This window comes from Plecotus auritus, assembly GCF_963455305.1.
Source record: "Plecotus auritus genome assembly, chromosome: 2".
Lineage (NCBI taxonomy): Eukaryota > Metazoa > Chordata > Mammalia > Chiroptera > Vespertilionidae > Plecotus > Plecotus auritus.
Window position 1 is genome coordinate 156,085,907 of NC_137771.1, and position 20,169 is coordinate 156,106,075.

The 20,169-nt window shown below is 38.4% G+C and overlaps 1 protein-coding gene across 1 annotated transcript in view; it reads right to left on the reverse strand.

The window, feature by feature from the left end:
• Positions 1-2,343: 2,343 nt before the first annotated feature.
• CIP2A (cellular inhibitor of PP2A) overlaps positions 2,344-20,169 on the reverse strand; it is a gene marked incomplete at its 5' end in the record, with an annotated part of 45,561 nt that continues 27,735 nt past the window's right edge. Inside the window, 8 exons of the mRNA XM_080654674.1 lie at positions 2,344-3,620; positions 4,667-4,806; positions 5,468-5,550; positions 5,771-5,884; positions 9,619-9,815; positions 17,354-17,464; positions 17,559-17,633; positions 18,060-18,255. Of these exons, the coding sequence (XP_080510800.1) occupies positions 3,450-3,620; positions 4,667-4,806; positions 5,468-5,550; positions 5,771-5,884; positions 9,619-9,815; positions 17,354-17,464; positions 17,559-17,633; positions 18,060-18,255 (1,087 nt within the window). The 3' untranslated portion in view covers positions 2,344-3,449. The remainder of the gene's footprint in view (positions 3,621-4,666; positions 4,807-5,467; positions 5,551-5,770; positions 5,885-9,618; positions 9,816-17,353; positions 17,465-17,558; positions 17,634-18,059; positions 18,256-20,169) is intronic.

The window sequence follows — 20,169 nt, forward strand, 5'->3', positions numbered from 1 at the left end:
TAAAAAATATATGGAGCCTCTGTCTATGTAGGTCTTCAAGAACAGGCAATTTGAGTGATTTAAATAAATGCATACTTGCATGGATGGACTAGATCTGCACTATCTAGTAAGATGAAAATTAAAATAAAAATTAAAGAAAATTCAATAATATTAAAAATTCAATTCTTAGGTGACATCAGTGACATTTTAAGTGCTCAATAGTCACATGTGATAAAGGCTATGATACTAAGTAGTGTAGATGCAGAACATTCCAATCATCACAAAGAGTTCTGCTGGGCAGCACTGGGTGAGGCTCAGTGTCTAAATTATAAAGGTAGTTTGGTTTTCCTTAGAGCTTTTTCTTTGTTTATTTATTTTATAAAACTTTTTGTTTTTTATTTTATGGAGCCTTTTGTTCTTCAGTCATATCCATTTAAACATTTTTCATATTAAATTGAAAATGCATGCAGTTGCACAAATACATAGAATGTACTCCTAAACAAGTAGCAATTTAAAATTGCTATTTTGCACAATGCTCTTTTTAAAAATTTGCATAACTGAACAAATGCATACAACTATATTAAAAGACTATTATAATTTGATATTATCTAGATACTAGTGGCCCGGTGCATGGATTCATGCACATTGAAAGGAATTAATTACAAGTATTTTAATATCGCTATTCGCCCTTTCTCTATAATAGAAGTGTCAACTAAATTCACAATCATCAATGACAGTTCGAAACACATACGTGCGATTGGCGCCAGCAAGAGCTTTATATGTATCGCACAAGTGTAAGTCAACTTAGCCTTTTATAGATACAGAATAAACTTGCTTAATTAGACCTGCTTTCTGATTTAGCTCAACTTTTTCCAGCCCAGTGAAGCACCACAACTTCTCTTTTAGGTAATTGTCAGCAACACAGCAGTAAATATCAACACGAAGTAGATTATTATTGTAGATCACACAGGGAGAACAGAGGGTAAAATATTTAACTGCAGCAGTGTTTGACTATATTCTGCACAGTGAGAAAACCTGAAGTAATTTTCAAGGTCCACTATTTCTTTCTTCTTTTTAGTTGGGTCCAGTTTTTAAGCTTTCTAAATCTCCATTTCCAGCGAATGAAAAGAAAATAGGATTCCACTGAATCTCCTATTTACCTACTCCAGGACTTCTGTGAGGATCAAATGAGATGAGGCACGGGAAAATGCTTCACAGACATTTGGTTAAAAGTGTGAAATGTTTGCACCTGGCTATAAAGCAAGTTGTGTTCCTGGGCTGAAGAAACTCCAAGGAGGCTAGTTGCTAGGGAGAGAAAGCCGAGTGTTGCTACGTCACGTCATTACCCAGCGCCTATAGCTACCAGTTGGACAGACAGTTAGCATATTAGCCATAGATAGATAGATATAAAAAGCTAAGTGTCTGTCTGACCGGTAGCTATGACGCACACTGACCACCAGGGGGCAGATGCTCAATGAAGGAGCTGCCGTGAACAAGCAACACTTGGCTTCCCCTAAGTGGGACACAGGCACTGCCACCACCCCGGAGCAACACCCCACCAAATTGCAGCCAACACTGCTAAGACCCCATGGCACAAAATGCAGCCCACAGACCAGCCCAGCCCACAAACGGTGGCTGTGGGCACTGGGTAATGACATCACATAGCAATGCCTGGCTTCCCCTTCCTAGCGACAGGCCATTGAAAAATAAACGGCAACACGGACCTGGTACTGACAAACCAACACTTGGCTTCCCCCAAGTGGGACACAGGCCCCGCCACCACAGAGGAGCGACACCTCACCAAACTGCAGCCAACGCTGCCAAGACCCCATGGTGCAAAATGCAGCCCACGGCCCAGCCCAGCCCAGAAACGATGGCTGTGGGTGCCTGGTAATGACGTGACGTAGCAATGCCTGGCTTCCTCTCTCTAGCAACTAGCTTACTTGGTATTTCTTCAGTCCAGGAACACAACTTGCTTTATAGCCAGGTGCAAACATTTTACAGTTTAACCAAATGTTTGTGAAGTGTTTTCCCGTGCCTCATCTCATTTGATCCTCACAGAAGTCCTGGAGTAGGTAGATAGGAGACACGGTAGAATCCTATTTTCTTTTCATTAGCAAGACGCGAATAGCATTATTAAAATATTTCTTCTAATTAATTTCTTTTCAATGTGCATGAATCTAGGACACTAGTTTAATATATTAACAAATTACAAAAATGTTTAATTTCTAAACATAAATTCAGATATAGTATAGTTGAAAAATAGAAAAGTAAATTAAGTTCACATAAGTTAGACATAAATAGTGAAAAAAAACAAGTAAAATTAATAGTTATAAGTATATCAATAAATTCAACCAAAATATTGATATAAAGTCTCTTCTTAAACACTACTTATAACATTTGATTCAAATGAAGAGTACTGAAAAATTCCCTTGTATTAAAGAGAAACAAAGAATATTTAACTTATGCTTTAAAATTCACATGAGAACTAACAACAAATAAATTCTGAATATGTAGCAAGAATAGAATCCAAGTTATACAACATAAATCTTAAATTCATAATTAATTGAAATGAGATGGGTGGGCCAACATACATTTTAAAGAGTAAAACTAAAGCTATTTCATAAATAATTCTACAAGGTATTAATTAGTTTTATATGTGACAAATGACAGTCATTTTTACACATCAGCTACTTTCTAATTTTTATACATTATTTTTTATATTCATTGAATATTTTTTTTCAAATTTAGAACTTATACCATATATCTTAGTGCACTTTATTTTTAAAAAATATATGTTTTATTGATTTCAGGTAGTAAGGGAGAGTGAGAGATAGAAACATCAATGATGAGAGAGAATCACTGATTGGCTGCCTCCTGCATGCCCCCTACTGGGGATCAAGCCCACAATCCCAGCATGTACCCTTGACTGAAATCGAACCTGCAGGCTGATGCTCTATCCACTGAACCAAACCAGCTAAGGCTATCTGTGCACTTTAAATGTAGTAATAAAATTATATTAAATTCACTGATATTTTCTCTTGTGTTACTTTAGAGAAAGAGTTCTCTGGCTGTATCATGGCTTTTCTCTTTTTACTAATCACATTTTCAATTTATTAATCTTTAGGATTGTTATATAAAGCAAGTTTGATTTTTAAAATCTATATAATCACAAATAAGACTAAATTAAACAAGCAGAAGAGAGTGGGAAGCAACAAAAGAAAAACCTTAGAAAAGACAATAATGGAGGTTAAGAATAATATTCTAATTTAAGAATCAAAGAAAACTCTATGCAAAAAAAGTAAAAAACAGAAAGTAAAACTTTAAGACCAAATAAAATCATGTATCAGTTCAGTTTCTTTACTAAATTATTAATTAGCTAATAATGTGCTATTTTTTTTTTTTTTTTTTGGTGGAGTCAGAAATTATCTCTTCCACCCCATGTCCACCAGGAGATAAATACATAATGTCTATAAACTGAGATTCACAGTTTCTGGGTTTATTTTTCCACCACTTAAACTGTGGATCATTGCTATCATATGAGAGTGTTTGTTCAACTCCTCTTGCTGAAGTTTTACTTGCGACTCTTTCTCTTCCAAACGACCTTCTAATTGGGACTTTTGAACCTCTAATGAGGAAGCCTAAGAAATTGGGGAGGGGGAGGGGAGAAAGAAAAACAATTTTGCATTTTTCTCTTCCAGATATTTTAAGATGTTCTTATTTTTCATTTGTAAAACAACCATTTCAAATGACACATTATAAATATATATATTTTAGTCAACTAAATTATATGGTTATTTTAAGGTAAGTAATCATTAAACAATACAAAATAAATTGGGAAGACACATTCAATTTGTCTTTTTAAGTCAATGCTAGCAACTGAAATTTTGCAGAAAATAGTACATATTACTATTTAGAATTACTATTAAAATAACCACATTAAAGCAGAACCAGGAAATCTGTAATTGTAGCATGGGATCTTATGTTTCTTATGTCACTTATGCTCTTAGTTGTTCAAATAGTCTTTTAATTCTGGTTTGTTGTCATCTTCCTAATCATTGATGGACCAGAAAGCACTGTTCATAGCTACCACACTAAGCAATCATAATGGAGAAACAGCAATGGACTTAAATTCAGAATATATAAGTCTATTATTAGCTAAGTGACTGTCCTTGAGTCTATAACTTAACCCAAGACACAGTTTCATTCGTAGGTTGAAAATAATTATTAACTTATATATTAATATATTTCTGAAAGTGAGGAGGATTGAGACAAATGTTTCAAAGAGTCCTTTGCAAATGATAATGTTCTAAACAAATGTGAACTACTATTATTATTACCATCTCTATAAGCAGAAAAAGGCGGCTACGTTCTTATACACAGCTACCCGTATGTGATGTAAAGAACTGGGAACCCTTTTCTGTATTCCTTGCCCACTTAACAGCAAGCAGTAAGTGCTGGCAAACAGTAGATATTTAATATATATGTGATTATTTTAGGAAATACACGTTTTTACATTGTGAGAGTTCTCATAATAATAAACAATTGTCAAGCCACTTTGAGATCCTACTATCTTCAAAACAAAACTATACTCAAGAAACAGAATATTAATTTGTCTAAATTCACCTTTTTTCACAAATTAAAACTTTTTCATTTTACTGCAAATGAAAACTTAACAGGTTCTTACCTTAATGCTCAATTCTTTTCTTATATGTTCCGATCTGCTTACTTCTTTTCTAAGGGTATCAATGGTCTCTTCCTTATCTTCCCTTTCTTTTTGTAAGACTTTAATTTTTTCTTCTTGTACTTTTGTTTTTTGTTGCAAGTCTTAAAACAAACAAACAGTCAGTTATACTGACTTATCTTGAAAAGCTTTTGTAGTTATTATGTCGTAAGAACAACAACAAAAAAAGGCAACTAGAAAGACAAAGAAATACCTTGCTGGAAATAAAAGTTTTACAGTATTTGACAAAGAGAAAATACCAAGTAACTCTTCCTCTGTACCAGCATTATACAGAAAAATACCAAATCTCCACGTCTTTCCCTCTTCCTCTGTTCTAAAGATAATATAATAATGAGGGGAAGGAAAATCCTCAGAGCTTAAGGGTTAGAAGAGAAAAGGAGAGAGAAAACTATGAAAAATTATATAGGTAGATGATGTTTGTGCTCTAAGACAAGTGAGTTAGTACAAAACTGTTTTTTGTGGATCACTTCAGAGATATCATTAAGAAACTAGTAACTAAAAGTTACCAAGCACTGCCACCTGCTGTTATCTCCTGTAATTTCCAGTTTTAAAAATCAACTTAACTAAATTGCAAGAAATATTATGGAAATAAAAGGAGAGCTGTTTAGGATGTGATTTAAGATTTTGAAAAATGAGGGATGCAAAAACTAATGAAAAACCAAAATAAAAACCCCTCATGTTTTGATTATCTTCCAACAAAAAATGTTAACATATATGCAATTTGTTACATAAAAAGCTACTTACTTGCTAGTTTACATTCTCTGTCTACTAGTTGGTTCTGTACTTCTTTTCTCTGTTCTTCTACTTCTATTAATTGGGCAACAGTTCTGAAGTTATAAAAAAAATAGAAGAAATCATCAATGAATCATCATCATTTCTTTTTCTCAAGTATTTTAAGAGAAAATTCCTAAGAATAGCAATTACCCTTAAATTCTGCCATAGGTTTTATATGAAAAATAAATTAAAATTCTATTAATTTATCTGCAAAAACAATGTTCTGTATGTCTTTGAAAATTACAAAATAATTAGAAGAACTAAAGATTTTACTTTTCATTTTGTTGCTTGAGTGCCTCATTCAACTTTTTCACTGTCTCAATTTGTTTCTTCAGAGAATCACATGTGATCTGCAACTCTTTATTTTTCTTTTCAGTAGTTTCATTCCTGAAAAGAAAATAAGATAAGTGATATTTTTATGGAAGAAAACATGTAATGAAGAAACTCAGTGTTTATTTTTTCTTCTAACCAAATTCCATACACTACAGGTGAGAGGAGGAATGTTATGAATAAGCAGGACATAAACAGAGTTGGATTAACTCTAGTAAAAGACAGTAAAGATGTGCTTTGGCTGACTGAGGTGGTAAAAATTCCTGTGAAATGGAAATGTGTGGGCATTAACCTCATATTTATAAATATAGAGCTTTATTTTATAGATGTTACTGCATTACATAATTTCCTATAAGATACATACAGTTATCTTTATAGTTATATCCAGAAAGTGAAACAACTTCTGTAAACGTCTATCACTGTTAGCCTGTTGGGCATATTACATATTTAATTAAAAATGTCAAATTAATGAATAAAGTAGTTGAAGATTCTAAATTTCTCTTGTCTCTTTAAAGCTCTGCATCTAATAGTCCTGCTTATTTTACCTGCAAGGTAAACACAGAAAGAAATGATACTTTGACACCTTAACTATCTTAAGTGTGAAAAGCTGACATAAGTGGAGCCATTTTAAAATAGAGCTAGGGCAGCCATTCCAGAGGAATTGCCTTGCATGTCTTGATCCTCAAACCTTTGAAAGGTTTGAACTGGGAAAAATGTTAGGATTGGGCCAAACAAACACTGTATTTCAAATAACTGTTTGCAAAGCTAACAGGAAAGCAGACATTCTGACTACCAAACTTTAAAGATATTCTTTAGAATTAGCACAACCATGTATAGCTAAACAATAACTTAGCTTATTTGCACCTATAGAAATTCCTTCCTTATGTAATTATTTTCCTTCTCTTTCTTGTAAAGACCCTTTTCCTTCACTCCCTAATTTGAACACTATTTGGGTTTCTGTCTGAATCAGTGATCTCAAATAAATACTGGTCTTTTCTTTCAGGCTAACTTAAACACAAAATGTCCTTTTCACTTTAAGTACTAAGAAAAACAAACTGACTGACACACTAACCAAATTTGGCCAGCAGAAGTGTTTTCTCTCTCCTACACAGAGTTTATAAAAATCTAAATTTTAATTCCCTAATATTACATATGAGTTTTCCTCAGCCAGGTTTATTTACTTATTACCCACCAGACCCCTCAAGGCAGGAGTTTTACCTCTTGGCTCCTCAATCACTATTTGGAATATCAGCAAGTCCCAGAAATCACTATTTCTCATGGATCACTTGCTTACTTTCTCTTATACTTGACTTAACACTAATAGTTCACTTTATCAGTGCCTAAATCAGACTTTGGAAAAAGCTGTAATTGGGGGAAAATATTTTGTTTAGAAGTCACCTTGTCATCACACATTTTCCAGATGTTATACATTTCCACTCTTCATTTTTATTGGTGGACCTTGACAAAGTTAACCATTTTCTTTATCTCTTTTCTAGAGGCCCAATGCACGAAATTTGTGCAAGAGTAGGCCTTCCTTCCTCAGGTTGCTGGCAGGCACCCGGGCTTTCCTCCGGCCGCTGGCAGGCACCTGGGACCCGGGCTTCCCTTGCAGCCCCAGCTTCGTCCAGAAGGTCATCCAGAAGGACGTCCGATCTAATTAGCATATTATGCTTTTATTATAGATTAACAACATAGAACACTAGAAAATTTTCAAATTTCAACCAATCTTGAAACATATAGTAAAACAAGGAACAAGTTAACCACAGTATTTTTATTTTTTTTGTTTAGTAGAAAACACATAGTGTTCTTGGTCTTCCTTATAATTCAAAAGATTTAAGACTGATTTAAGACTAATAGACAAAAAAGCTTTACAAGGGAGGGAAAAACAATTTATCTTATAGTTTGTTAGTGGGTGTATAAATTGGTATAGCATTCTTAGAGGGACACTTGGTAATATATCAAAAATATAAAAACACATACCCTTTAAAGCCAGCAACTCACCTTTAAGAATATATTTTACAGATACTAGATGCCCGATGCACGAAGATTCGTGCAAGAATGGGCCTTCCTTACCCTGGCTGCCAGCACTGCCTTTGCTCTGGCCGGAGCCGCCTTTTCTCTCTGGCCCAGAGCCGCCCTTCCGCCTTCCCATGCTGCCCAGAGGCCCGGAGCGGCTGGGGCGGTGTGGAATGCCTGCATCCTGCCCCGCCCCCAGCCGCTCAGTCCTGTGTATACAAATTAACCCACCATCTTTGTTGGGTTAATTTGCATACCCACTGCTGATTGGCTGGTGGGTGTTGCGACGGTACGGTCAATTTGCATCTTACTTTTTTATTAGTGTAGATAGTAACATATAAGTAAACTGTATTCAATGGCATCAAGGATAAAAACTGAATAAGAATTTACAGATCAGTTAAATATGAACACCCAGATTTCCATTCTATTAGGCTGAATGACATGCAAGTGTTAATATTCAACCACTTTTGCACTGTACAAGTGACTGATTTATATGGTTAAACCTAATATAAATTGTGATAACTTAGGTCATTCAACAATTACTTATGCAGTTTCTAACTATGTACCAAGCACTGTTCCAGGCCCTGGGGATCTCTCAGTGAATAAAATAGATAAAACTTGTCCTTGCAGTGCTAACATCCCAGATGACTGATGAACAAATGAAAAGGAGTAGTCAACTGGAAAGAAATAAAGAGACCTGTATTCTGTTTCCAACTTTAATACTGAGTACGATTAAGCAATATTTCAGTTCACTAAGTTTCTTGCTAATTACTTACCTTATGGTATTATTAGAATACTAGAGGCCCGGTGCACGAATTCGTGCACAGGTGGGATCCCTTGGAATGGCCGGTGAGGATCGGGACGAAACCCGCAGCCCAACACTGCCTGCAGCTCCCACCTGCCGCTCCTGCTCATCCCGGCCCCACTGCACCTGCTGTGGGCTTACGCCCAATCAGTCCCAATTGGGAGAAGCTCGCGCTGCCGTAGCAGCACTCTCCAGCAGTGAGCCCTGCGTCTGGCGCCCTCCCAAGGGAAGTGGCCTATGGCAGTGGTCGGCAAACTGCGGCTCGCGAGCCACATGTGGCTCACGAGCCTGCGGTTTGCCGCTCTGTTGACTAATGAGTTTGCTGACCACTAACCTAGACTCTCGATTCCAATAATTACAGGCTGTTATTGTTGCTTGTGATTAAGCCCCTATCCCAGTGGTCAGAAAACTCATTAGTCAACAGAGCAGCAAACCGCGGCTCGCGAGCCGCATGTGGCTTGTGAGCCGCAGTTTGCCGACCACTGGCCTATGGGATCAGGCTGAAACCGGCTCTCTGACATCCCCCAAGGGGTCCCGGATTGCAGGAGGGCACAGGCCAGGCCGAGGGACCCCACCGGTGCACAATCGGGGCCGGGGAGAAACCGCAGGAGGGCTCCAGGGCATGTCTGGCCCATCTCGCTCAGTTCTGATCAGCCAGACCCCAGCAGCAAGCTAACCTACCAGTCGGAGCGTCTGCCCCTTGGTGGTCAGCGCACATCATAGCGACTGGTCGACTGTCTGCCCCGATGGTCAATGAACGTCATAATATGCGGTTGAGTGGCCTTAGCCTATCATTAGCATATTAAGCTTGGATTGTTTGAACAATCAGTCACATGACCGGACATTTAGCATATTAGGCTTTTATTATATAGGATATAAATGTTTAGAAACAGATTTTAGGACCACAGGAAAGAAGTGCTATGTGTTCATTATAGATTTTAATCTTAAACAGAAACATTTATAAACTCACCTCTGAAGAAGTTCCATGTAGGATTTTGTCAGTATTTCATGTTCTTCAGCCACAGACTGTAACTTCCTATTATGTTGAAAGAGATGCTCTATGTCACTCTGGGCTCTTTCTGATTCAGCCTGCTGTGACTTCAGCAATGCACCAAGTTCTTCATTTTTTCTTTCAACTTCTCTCAACATACCAGCAAGTGTCCGTGCCTTCAAGAAAATGAAATAGAGACTTTTCCACTATCATTATTTAAACATGCTGTTTTTACAATTTAAAAGATTTACCAAATATCTAATAGGCTAGCATCTATTGGGTTATATAAAGATTAGTCATATATACTTTTTATTTAATTACTTTTAACAAATCTGACACAACCATAGTTTTTTATTTAATAGATAATTCTGACAAAATAATCTTGGTATGACCAGATTCATGAAAATGAACACAATTATAATTACACTAGAGGCCTGGTGCAAGACATTCGTGCACTCAGGGGGAGAGGGGAGTCCCTCAGCCCGGCCTGCACCCTTTCACAGTCTGGGAGCCCTCAGGGGATGTCCAACTGCAGCTTAGACCCGCTACCCATGGGAAGCGGGCCTAAGCCGCAGTCGGACATCCTTAGCCCTGCCACGGAGACGGACCGCTGCACTCGCCAGCCTGGCTTATGGCTGAGCAGTGCTCCCCGTGGGAGCACACTGACCACCAGGGGGCAGCTCCTGCATTGAGCATCTGCCCCCTGATGGTCAATGCATGTCATAGTGACCGGTCGTTCTGCCGTTCTGTCGATTTGCATATTACCCTTTTATTATATAGGATGAAAGCAGCTCTACGTATAGTACTCAATGAAAAGGGTATAGTTCCTGGGCTAGTTGTCAACAGTAAATCACAAAGTTTGCACAGCTCAGTTTTTGCACTTTGGGCAAGAATTGAGAAAATGATCTTAACCATGTTACAGATGCTTAAGCAAACATTTAAAATTAAGTTAGCACAATCAGTGTCACAACCTAGATTCATTGTGAAAGTAACTGTAACAAAAAAATTAAATAAAAAAGAACATTAAAGCAGAAAAGTAACTAGAATAAGAAGTATACTTTCCCGCTTCTTTGGTCCAAAAAAATACTACTTATTTTGAAGTGACAAATAAAAACCTAAGCCATTCTCTGCTTTCAGGACAGAGTCTGTAAAGCAGTAATACCCAATTATTTAGTGTTAATTTTGCTAAAAGCCTTTTCAGTAAAATAAGAAAAACACTAAATTTTCCAATAAATTCAAGTCACATGCAACAGACAGGATATAAGAATGTGCTATGAGGAGAGAAAAAAATGATTTTAATATCACTAATTTTCTTTATTGGAATTTATGAAAAATTCAATATACCATCATCAGTCAAGAAAAATAAATCCATCCTATATAATAAGAGAGGAATATGCTAATTTGCTGGAACGCCCTCATGGGTAACATCCGGCAAGAGTGGGTAGGTATGGCTGCGTGCTGCAGGAGGCCAGGCATGTGAGGCTACATCAAATAAAATAAAATGTGTTTACATGCCCATAGATGACAGGGTTCCAGGAGGAAGGGCTCCAGTTTCGTTTCTCACACCCAGCTAGGAGGACTCCCTGCAGTGGCTCTCCTCTCCGAGCCCTGAGCAGGACAGGCGCGCCCCTCCGGCCCGGAAGTCCCGAAGGGAGGCAGAGCGAAGTGCTTTCCCTCCGGGACCCCACTCTCCCTGGGAGTCCAGCGCAGAGGGCGCTCTCCTTGGGAACCCAGAAACCTGCCTCGGGGGGCAACTGCACCGCAGCCAGGCCTGGCGAGCCACAGAGAGGGCGACCTACCTGGAGGCCATCCAGCTGCCACAGTTGAAGTCGCCCTTGATGGAGGAGCGGGGATAGCAGGGATGTGAGTCACCTATGTAAGCAATGGAACCCCAGCTCTGCGCTGAATGACTAGTGCACACAGACCTCAACAGTCCTCGGTCACTTCCTGAGCAGCAGTCAGCCCGGACCAGGGATCAAACCCGAAACCTAAGTAGGTGCCCTGACAGAATGGAACCCAAACCTTTGCTGTGGCAGAGGAGCTCCGGCCCACAGAAGGGGCCAGGGCATGCCAGAGGAGTTTTGTTGAGGGGCCCACAGTGCAGTGGGTTAGAACCTCCTCCTGATACAGCAAGGTTGCAGGTTGGATCCCTGGTCAGGGCACAGACAAGAAGCAACCAAAGAGAGCATAATAAGTGGAACAACACACTGGTGTTTCTCTTGCTCCCTTCCTCTCTCTAAAATAATCAATCAATAAAAATTAAAATAAAAAATAAACTGTCTGGCCCTAACCGGTTTTTCTCAGTGGAAAGAACGTCAGCCTGTGGACTGAGGGGTCCCTGGTTTAATTCCGGTCAAGGGCATGTACCTTGGTTGCAGGCACATCCCCAGTGGAGGGTGTGTAGGAGGCAGCTGATCAATGTTTCTAACTCTCTATTCCTCTCCCTTCCTCTCTGTAAAAAGCAATAAAATATATTAAAAAATAAATAAATAAACCCTCTGGCTTGCAGAGTTGCTAAAACAGTTAGAAAGCGAAGTCCCATCCCTTCCCATTCATTCAACAAATACTTCATATGCTCCTTCAATAATCACACTGGGAATGAGTGCTTCTTTGTTTTGGTTAATCCTCACCTGAGGACATTTTGCATTTTTTTTTTTTTTAATAGAGTGGAAGGGAAGGAGAAAGACAGAAACTAATGTGAGAGACATCAATTGGTTGCCTCTTGCTGAATTCCCGACCAGGGCCCTGGATTAAGCCTGCAACCCAGGTATGAGCCCTAGATCGGAATCCAACCCGGTAGCCTTCAGTCCACCTGCAGAAGCACTATCCACTGAACCAAACCAGCATTTTTTTTTCTTTTTAAGTCCTCCTCTAAGAATATGTTCTCTTCATTGATTCTAGAGAAAGAGGAAGGGAGAGGGAAAGAGAAAGAGAAACATTATCAGTTGCCCAAGCAATTCTACAGGGATGGAACCCACAACCTGTGTATGTGCCCTCACCTGGAATTGAACCCATGACCCTTTGGTGCACGGGAGGACAGTCTAACTACTGATCCAAACCAACCAGGGCCTGGAGATACATTTAAAAAATTTTTTTCAGATCTTCCCTGGTCAGGTGGCTCAACTAATTGGAGTCTCAACCTGTACACCAAAGGATTTCCTGTTGGATTCTAGGTTAGGGCACATACTTAGGTTTAGGTTAGATCCTGCTGGGTCAGCAGGTACAGACACAGCCTACTGGTATTTCTCTGTCACATGGATGTTTCTCTCTCTAAAAATCAATTTCAAAAACATCCTCAGGTGAGAATTAAAAATATATATATTAAAAAATTTTCAGATCTAAAATTTTATTTGGTTCTTTTTAAAATTTTATTTTTCATTTACAGTTCACATTCAATATCCTATCCTATATAATAAAACCCTAATATGCAAATCAACTGAATGGTGGAATGACTGGTTGCTATGAACTGACCACCAGGGGGCAGATGCTCAATGTAAGAGCTGTCCCCTGGTGGCCAGTGCGCTCCCACAGGGGGAGCGCCGCTCAGCCAGAGGCCGGGCTCACGGCTGGCGAGTGCAGCGGAGGTGGCAGGAACCTCCACAGCAGCACTAAGGAGCAGCGAGCCAAGCAGTAAGGAGCAGCAAGCAGGCAGGTGGTAAGGAGCAAGGGGTTCCGGACTGTGAGAGGGTACAGGCCGGGCGGAGGGATCCCCACCCCCAGTGCACGAATATCGTGCACCGGGCCTCTAGTGATAAATAATAAAAAATATGGTTATATTTATTTATATTTTTTAGAATACTTTTACTTGGAAAAGATTTGAAAGGGGTACTTGACACTGATTTTAATGCCTCTTTCAAAAATCAAAGACTTTATTATAATTTATTACAAGTGATATTACATTATCTAGATTCCATTTCTATCTACTGGGATTTTCATATTACTGCACTAAGTTCTCACCCATAATGTATTCATTATTTACATATACATACACAGCACAATGCCAAACTTCCTCAGTACCTATTAAGTGCAAAATACTGTGCTAGGGCCTGTTAGATACAGAAAGTCTCTGACATCAAGGGTAGGGATGAGGTCATACAATTTTCACATAGTGTGAGAACTGCTATAAAGAGGGAAGCACAGGGTAGATGTATAAAGGAAGGATCACTAAACATGTGTGGGAAGGAGAAGACCAGAGTAGCTTCCTGGGATATGGAGATATTTAAACTAAAATCTGAAGGATTACTAAGAGTTAGAGAGGAAATGGTGTTCTAGACATGGAAGAGCAAGTGCAAAGTCAGGGAAACCTAAGACTGTCAAAGCTCCAGAAACAGCAAAGTAATCTAATATGGCTGACTGCAGAGAATGCAGAAATGCAAGGTGTGCAGTGAGAAGTGGTTAGAATCCTAACATGCCAAACTAAGGGATTTAATGCTCTCTGAGCCAAAGGTAAGCCACTAAAGCAAGCATGTCAAACTCACGGCCCACAACAAATATTTTTGGGGCCCAACCAATATAACGGTATGTACGAAACATCTTAATAAAAATTTCATAACTTAATTTTTACAATATCCTGTTATACAGAATTATTAATAACGAACTACAACATCCGCTAAATACTGATTACTATAATCGTGTTGCATTCATTTCCCTTATGTGCTTTATACGCAGGTATATTTCTCCACTAATACTAGCAGTGAATATTTCAGCAGCTGATTGCCACATCATTAATCTTGTACTGACTTGTTTGGTGTGTGCAACAAGAAATATTTTGCTTTCAGAGAACAAGAAAAATGGGTTTATTTGTGTTATGCTTATTAATTTGTACAGTTATTCAGTGTTTGGTAAGTTAATGTTCAAGAAAAAAATATAATTATTATTAAAATGTTCTATTATTTTATGTTGACGGTTACTCGTTTACTTCAGCCCTTTGTATTCAGCATGTCTCTATCGAAATAAACCTACGTTTCTATGAAAATTGAAGCTTTTGTTTTTTTGTGGCCCACATAAACTTAAATCTTGTTTATTTGGCCCATGTTAGCTTTTGGGTTTGACATGCTTGCACTATAGTATGTTCAACATGGGAGTAATGGAATCAGATTATACCCTCAGGGATCACTGTGAGGAAAGAATAGATGGTAGAACCAAATATAAAAGGAAGATGAATTCTGCTGTAAGTAGTGGATGGCTGAAAAGAGGGCAGTAGACTGAAGGTAGGAAGCCTAATTAGACACTCTGTTGTGATTCATATGAAAAATAAAAAGGTTTTGACCTGTAGCAAATAGTGGGAAGAACAGACAAAAGACAGAAAAAAGTAATATTTAGGTAATATCAACTGGATGTGGTAAATGACTAATTGCAGAAGGTAAATTGCGATTTCCATTTTTCTTGTTTGCAAAACTGTAAGAATACTGGATAAATTAATATGTAAGAAATTCATTTTTAGAGAGAGAGAAATATCTATGTCAGAGAGAAACATCGACCAATTGCCTCCCATAGCACCTTGACCAGGGATGTGCCCTAACTGGGAATCAAACCTATAAACTTTTGGTATATAGGACAATGCTCTGACTGACTGAGCCACCTGGCCAGAGCAAAAGAACACATTTTAAAAAGGGAGAGTGATGATTCAGTATTGGTTATGCTGAGTTTGCAGTATTTGATATATATTTAAATGGAGCTAATACAAGGAGGCATTTAGTATGTAGGAAAAAGGACACTACATATACATTTGAGGGCATAGGCATTCTGGTATAGGTTGAAACCATGGACCACCTAAAAAGAGGAAAAGGAAAATATCAAGAAGTAGAATTGCTGAGTCATATGGTTGTTCTTTTTTCAGGTTTTTGAAGAATTTCCATATTGTATGTTTGTTTATCCTCACCCGAAGATATGTTTTTTATTGATTTTAGAGAGAGGAAAGGAGAGAGAGAGAGACATTGATTCCGTGTCCCAATCGGGGATTGAACCCGCAACCTAGGTATGTGCCCTGACTGGCAATCAAACACACAACCTTTAGGTATACGGATGATACTATTAACCAAATGAGCCACACTGGCCAGGGCTCCAAACTGTTTTTGATAGTGGCTGCACCAATTTACACGCCTGCCGACAGTACATGAGTGTTCCCTTTCTTCATCCTTGATAACACTTGTCATTTGCTGACTTATTGATGTATCTCATTCTGGTTTTGATTTGTGTTACTTTGCATGGTGACAGATGGTTACTAGATTTAGTGTAGTGATCACATCATAAGGTTTATAAATATTTAATCACTGTATTGTACACCTGAAATAAAATAACATTGTATGCCAACTACACCTAAATTAAAAAAGGAGGGCGAAGGGCTTAGAATAATCCTGGGAAAACTCAACATTTAGGGTCTTATAAAGGATATAGAAAAAACAAAATAAACAAAACAGAAGCAAATTCAAAAATACAGAGAACAAACCAATGGTTGTCATATGGGAGGGGAGTTGAAGGAATTAAGTAGAAATTGGTGGCTATAAAAATAGTCACAGGGATATAAAGTACAAAATAGGTAATATCCTATATAATAAAAGGCTAATATACAAAGTGACTGAATGGCAGAACGACCAGTCGCTATGACGCGCAATGACCACCAGGGGGCAGACACTCAGTGCAGGAGCTGCCCCCTGGTGATCAGTGTGCCAGAAGCTGGGCTCATGGCTGGCGAGCGAAGTGGTGGTGGGAGGAGCCTCTCCCACCTCCACGACAGTCGGACATCCCCCAAAGGCTCTTGGACTGCGAGAGGGCATAGGCTGGGCTAACGGACCCCTCTGAGTACACGAATTTCATGCACCGGGCCTCTAGTAGTTAATAATATAATAACTATGTATGGTATTAGATGGGTACTGAACTTATCAGGTTACCCATCTTGTAGGGTATAAATGTCTAATCACTATGTTGTATGTTTAAAACTAATATTGTATGTCAACGGTAATTAAAAAGTAGTAATAAAAAAGAAATATGCAGCCTAGGCCTATATTGCTCAGTGGTTAGAGCAGGGGGTCCTCAAACTTTTTAAACAGGATGCCAGTTCACTGTCCCTCACACCGTTGGAGGGCCGGGCTATAGTTTTTAAAAAAAACTATGAACAAATTCCTATGTGCACTGCGGGCCTGGGACGAGTCGGCTAAGCAGGACAGGCAGTGGCACCTGGCGGGCCGGATAAATGTCCTGGGCGGGCCGCATGTGGCCTGCAGGCCATAGTTTGAGGACCCCTGGGTTAGAGTATTGGTCCTCACACTGAAGGGCTGTAGGTTCGATTCCAAGTTGAGGGTATGTACCTGGGCTGCAGGTTTGATCCCGGCTCCTGGTTGGCCACATGTGCAGGAGGCAACCCATCAAGATGTCTCTCACACATTGATGTTTTCTTTCTCTCTCTCTCTCTCTCTCTCTTCCTCTTCCTCTTCCTCTCTCTTTCTCTTTCTCCCATTCTCTCTAAAGAGCAATGGCAAAAATAACTTTGGGTGAGGATTTTAAAAAAATACATCCATTAATTAGAAAGAAAATCAGAAGATACTGATGTAATCAAAATTAAAGGTAAAAGGGTTTCAAGACAGAGGGAGCAGTTATGTGAAATGCTGAGGACAATTTATTTCAACCAGAGCAACAAAGATATAACTAATATTTTGTACATGTTTTACTTCATTTCTTTTTCTACTCATCAGATGAGTCTTTATATTATACACACCTCTGTCTCAGCTTGAGTTCTTTGGCAGCGATATTGAGCAATCAGTCTATCAGCCTGTGCAAGGGCTAGAGCTTTTGCTTCCAAGAGATCTTGTAGCCTGCTGTCTTTGGACTATAAAAATAAATTGCATTAATCTTCATCATTTACTGGAATACATCCATTAAAGCTTAATTGTTACACGTAGTTAAAATAAGATTGTACTCACAGCTAATGTAGACAGTTTCATTTCATATACATCTATTATGTCAGATAGTCTCACATCATTAATCTGATCCTTTACCTAAATTTTAATACAATTGAGTCAAAAATCAGAAAATTTTAACATCTGACAAAATAAAAAAAAAAGCCTACTAAAAAACAGAATCATTAAAACTTAATAAGCAACAAGTAAAAAAAAAAAAAAAGACTGTCACATCAGGCCATTCACAAACATTTCACTAACCTGGGAATTTAAAACATATTACTTAATCTGAGGATGTGGGAAGGGTGGGCTGGCTGGAAAACAGTAGGGATATATGACAGCTGTGTTAAAATATAGAATTTTTATGGCTGATTTTTTTCTTATTTCCAAAATTTCCAGAATATTGATACTTTATATTAAACAGTTTCATCAATCAAATCTACATCTAAATTTGTTATAATCAGGGCTGATATTCATTGATATGTAGCAAGCAGAATCCCATTTATAATGCTGTTTATCACTCACCACCACTCCAGACTGAAGTTTCTCTATTAAGTCCTCAATGTTCAATCCAGGAATTTTATCTTTCAAAACTGGAGGAGGTGAACATTTTACTGATGTTGGAAAACTGTGGTTTAATGATTGCAAAGGCATTCTTCTGGGTATATGTTCTGTTTCCTGTTGTCTATAGGCATTGTTTGCTGCTATACTTTCTCCAAGTCTGAATGAGAATCAAAAAGAATAATTTTTGAAATAATCTTGGAATCTATGATGAAGTGGGATTTTTGGAAATATCTAAATTTGCTATGTCTGGTTTAGGGGCACTAGAACTAGTTGGTGAATGTGAATTTATTTGTAAAAATTAAGTACAACATTACTGATTGTGGTGAGAACATCGCTACCATTGGTATGGTAACATCACCTGGCCTTTACCTATGGTCTTCACCCTTTCCCTTTCTCCCTCAGTATATGTTCTCACAAACTTGACTTCCATTCCACCCCTTCTATTTATCCTGTCTTATTCCTGTCTCAGAGCCTTTGCAAGCTGCTGCTTTATGTAGAACACTTGTCCCACCGGATCTGCACAGTGTTGGTTCCTCCTTATCATCAGGTCTCATTTTAAATTCCCTTCCTCAGAAAGGTCCCTCTACTCATAATGATCTGCACATTATAAAACTTACTTGTCTCCCAACTAGAATGTAAACATCATGACAGAAGGCCTGCTGTCTAATTCACTGCAATGTCCAAAATACATAGGAGAGAACCTGGCACATAGTTGGCCCTTAACGGATGTTTGTTAAATATTTAAATAAAATTAACACACACCAAAAAACCCTACCTACACACCCACCCACCCATCCATCCATCATATAATTTCACCTTATTAAACTGCTAAGGCAATGTAAACAAAGGTATAAATAGATATAAATGCACACCTGAAATAGTTTCCAAAGAGAAAGTTATACAGCACAAGTAAGACAAGGACAACCAAGACAGTGAAATGGTGGAAAGGCAACACATACAGATACAAAAGATGAACTCCCACTTTAAGTGATGCTGAAACTTTCCATTCTGAAGTGTGGGGGTTTTGCTTCATGTCAGATTACCACAGCTGAAGCAAGCAGGCTACCACCATTTCTATCTTGTGACTTGAGAAGCTCCCTATTTGTCCATTTGTTTCTTAAAAAATATTATAAAATGAAGGGAGCCTGGCCAGTGTCGTTCAGAGATTAAGGGTCGACCTATGAACTAGGAAGTCAAGTCAGAAGCCCAGGTTGCAGACTCTATCCCCAGTAGGGGGCATGCAGGAGGCAGCAGATGGATAACTCTCTCATCATTGATGCATCTCTCTCTTTCTCTCCCTGAAATATATATATATATATATATATATATATATATATATATATATATATATAGATTATATATATATATAATTTTAGTTAAGGGACTTTTGCCATGGCTGGTTGCTGAATGGTTAGAGCGTTGGCTCGTGGACAGAAGGATTGCAGGTTCAATACCTGGCCCTGGTCAGGGCAAGAGCGGGAAGTAACCAATAGGTGTATCTCTAATACATCAATGTTTCTCTCTCTCCCTCTCTCTCTCTCTCTCTCTCTCTCCTCCTTCCCCATCCCTTCCACTCTTTCTAAAAATCAATGGAAAAAATATCTTCATTCCTTGGGTGAGGATTAAAAAAAAAAGAGGGAATTTTGATTAAGTGATCTCTAGGTTTTGTTTTCTGTAGTTCTTTCTCTCTGAATATATGACTATTTAAATTACTTCTGAAAAACGAGTTTGCTAAGTCAGTTAATAGAAATAGCAGAGGTTAGCAAACTTTTTCTTAAAGGACAAGGCAGTAAGTATTTTAGGTTTGAGGGTCTATCCAGGAGTGGGAAACGTCTGGCCTACAGGCCATATAAGGTCTGCAAAGGCATTAGGGGTGAGTTAATTAAATGTAGTAGGCTAATTTTATGTTGATAATTTTGTATGTCCCTAAAATGATGTTATAAAAATCAAATGGCCCTTGGGAGAATAAAGGTTCCTCACTCATCTATATAGTCTCTGTTAGAACTTCCTAACCCTGACATCATATCATGAATATAGACAGACAATAAAGACAGTATGAAAATGAGTTGAT